The sequence below is a fragment of the Empidonax traillii genome, unplaced genomic scaffold, assembly GCF_003031625.1.
Source record: "Empidonax traillii isolate 1590-97213 ecotype Southwest subspecies unplaced genomic scaffold, ASM303162v1 scaffold3062:size25008, whole genome shotgun sequence".
Lineage (NCBI taxonomy): Eukaryota > Metazoa > Chordata > Aves > Passeriformes > Tyrannidae > Empidonax > Empidonax traillii.
This window is the reverse complement of record NW_020958255.1, coordinates 4,382-6,794: the sequence shown is the minus strand read 5'-3', so window position 1 is coordinate 6,794 and position 2,413 is coordinate 4,382. Positions and strand designations below refer to the sequence as shown.

The following is a 2,413-nucleotide window of genomic DNA, read 5'->3' as shown; positions in this document are numbered from 1 at the left end:
AGGGAAGGGAAGGGAAGGGAAGGGAAGGGAAGGGGTTTGGGATCCCAAATCCAGCCCCACGTACGGGGCATTCCCGAGGGAGCTCTGGCAGCCGTGCTGGGCTGGAGCGGGGGGGCCAACAATTCCGGCTTCACCGGCACTCCGGACACTCCGGATATTCCGGATATTCCGGACATTCCGCCGTCGCTCCGCTCGCACATTCCCGGCAGCTGCGGCGCCTTCTCCAGGGAGGGCAGGAGCTGATCCAGCTGCTCCAGCTCGGCAGAGAACTGTGGGATGGAGGGAAAAAAGGGGAAAGGTGAGGGATGGAGACCCCACGGAGCGGGAATGGGTGTGGAGAATCCTGGGAATGGCTCCGGGAAGCAGCAGCGCTCCAGAGGGAACGGGCCCGTAATCGGATCAGAGTGTGGGAGATTGGGAAGGGATTCCCGGCTGGGCTGGAATTCCCAGGGGAGCTGTGGCTGCCCCTGGATGATCCCTGCAGTGTCCCAGGCTGGGTTGGATCCCCTGGGATAGCGGGAATTGTCCCTGAACATGGAATGGGATGATCCTGAAAATCCCTTCCCAGTGGAAGCATTCCCTGATTCCCTGACTCCAGAGGAGCTCCATTCCCACTCCCAGTGCTCCAGAGCCATTCCCAGATCTCTGGGAGCAGGGCTGGGAAAGGTGGGATCAGAGCTGGGAAAGGTGGAACCAGCTCTGGAAGAGTTGGAATCAACACCGGAAAAGTTGGAATCAGCGCTGGAGAAGGTGGAATCAGCACTGGAGAAGGTGGAATCAGCACTGGAGAAGGTGGAATCAGCACTGGAGAAGGTGGAATCAGAGCTGGAAAAGGTGGAACCAGAGTTGCAAGAGGTGGAACCAGTGCTGGAAAAGATGGAACCAGTGATGGAAAAGATGGAACCAGTGCTGGATAAGGTGGAACAGGCACTGGAGGAGGTGAGATCAGCACTGGAGAAGGTGGAATCAGCACGGGAAAAGGTGAAATCAGCACTGGAAAAGGTGGGATCAGTGCTGGAAAAGGTGGAACAGGTACTGGAGAAGGTGGGATCAGCATTGGAGAAGGTGGGATCAGCATTGGAGGACGTGGAATCAGCACGGGAGAAGGTGGAACCACCACTGGAGGAGGTGGGATCAGCGCTGGATGAGGTGGAATCAGCACGGGAAAAGGTGGAATCAGCAGTGGAAGGGTTGGAATCCCCACTGGAGAAGGTGGAATCGGCACTGGAGAAGGTGGAATTGGCACTGGAGAAGGTGGAATCAGCACTGGAGGGGTTGGAATCCCCCCTGGAGGAGGTGGAATCAGAGCTGCAAGAGGTGGAACCAGCGCTGGAAAAGACGGAATCAGGGCTGGAGGGGTTGGAATCCCCACTGGAGAAGGTGGAATCCCCCTTGGAGAAGGTGGAATCCCCCCTGGAGAAGGTGGAATCAGCACTGGAAGGGTTGGAATCCCCACTGGAGGAGGTGGAATCCCCACTGGAGGAGGTGGAATCAGAGCTGTAAGAGGTGGAACCAGCACCGGAAAAGACGGAACCAGCGCTGGAAAAAAAGGAATCAGCACTGGAAGAGCTGGAATCAGCGCTGGAGAAGATGGAACCAGTGCTGGAGAAGGTGGAATCAGCACTGGAGAAGCTGGAATCCCCACTGGAGAAGATGGAATCGGCACTGGAGAAGATGGAACCAGTGCTGGATAAGGTGGAACCAGTGCTGGATAAGGTGGAACCAGTGCTGGAAATGGTGGAAGAGGCACTGGAGGAGGTGGGATCAGCATTGGAAGGATTGGGATCCCCACTGGAGAAGGTGGAATCAGGACTGGAGAAGATGGAACCAGTGGTGGAAAAGGTGGAATCAGCCCTGGAGAAGGTGGAATCAGGACTGGAGAAGATGGAACCAGTGGTGGAAAAGGTGGAATCAGCCCTGGAGAAGGTGGAATCAGGACGGGAGAAGATGGAACCAGTGGTAGAAAAGGTGGAATCCCCACTGGAGGAGGTGGAATCAGCCCTGGAGAAGGTGAAATCCCCACTGTAGGATGTGGAATCAGCACTGGAAGGGTTGGAATCAGCACTGGAGGAGGTGGAATCAGCTCTGGAGAAGGTGAAATCCCCACTGGAGGAGGTGGAATCAGCAGTGGAAGGGTTGGAATCAGCACTGGAGGAGGTGGAATCAAGACGGGAGAAGGTGGAATCCCCCCTGGAGAAGGTGGAATCAGCAGTGGAAGGGTTGGAATCCCCACTGGAGGAGGCGGAATCAGCCCTGGAGAAGGTGGAATCAGCACTGGAAGGGTTGGAATCAGCAGTGGAGAGGACAGAATCCCCCCCCGGGAGGAGGAAGAGGCCACCCCAGGACCCCCCAGCGCCCCTGGACACCCCCCCCCACCCCTTCCCCTCCAACCAAAAACCCCCTCACCCCCAAA

The 2,413-nt window shown here is 57.1% G+C and overlaps 1 protein-coding gene across 1 annotated transcript in view; it reads right to left on the bottom strand.

Annotated features, from left to right (window-relative positions):
* LOC114072359 (nuclear receptor coactivator 1-like) overlaps nt 1-2,413 on the bottom strand; it is a gene marked incomplete at both ends in the record, with an annotated part of 15,893 nt that overhangs the window by 9,898 nt on the left and 3,582 nt on the right. Inside the window, one exon of the mRNA XM_027910264.1 lies at nt 65-269. Coding sequence (XP_027766065.1) covers nt 65-269 — 205 coding nt within the window. The remainder of the gene's footprint in view (nt 1-64; nt 270-2,413) is intronic.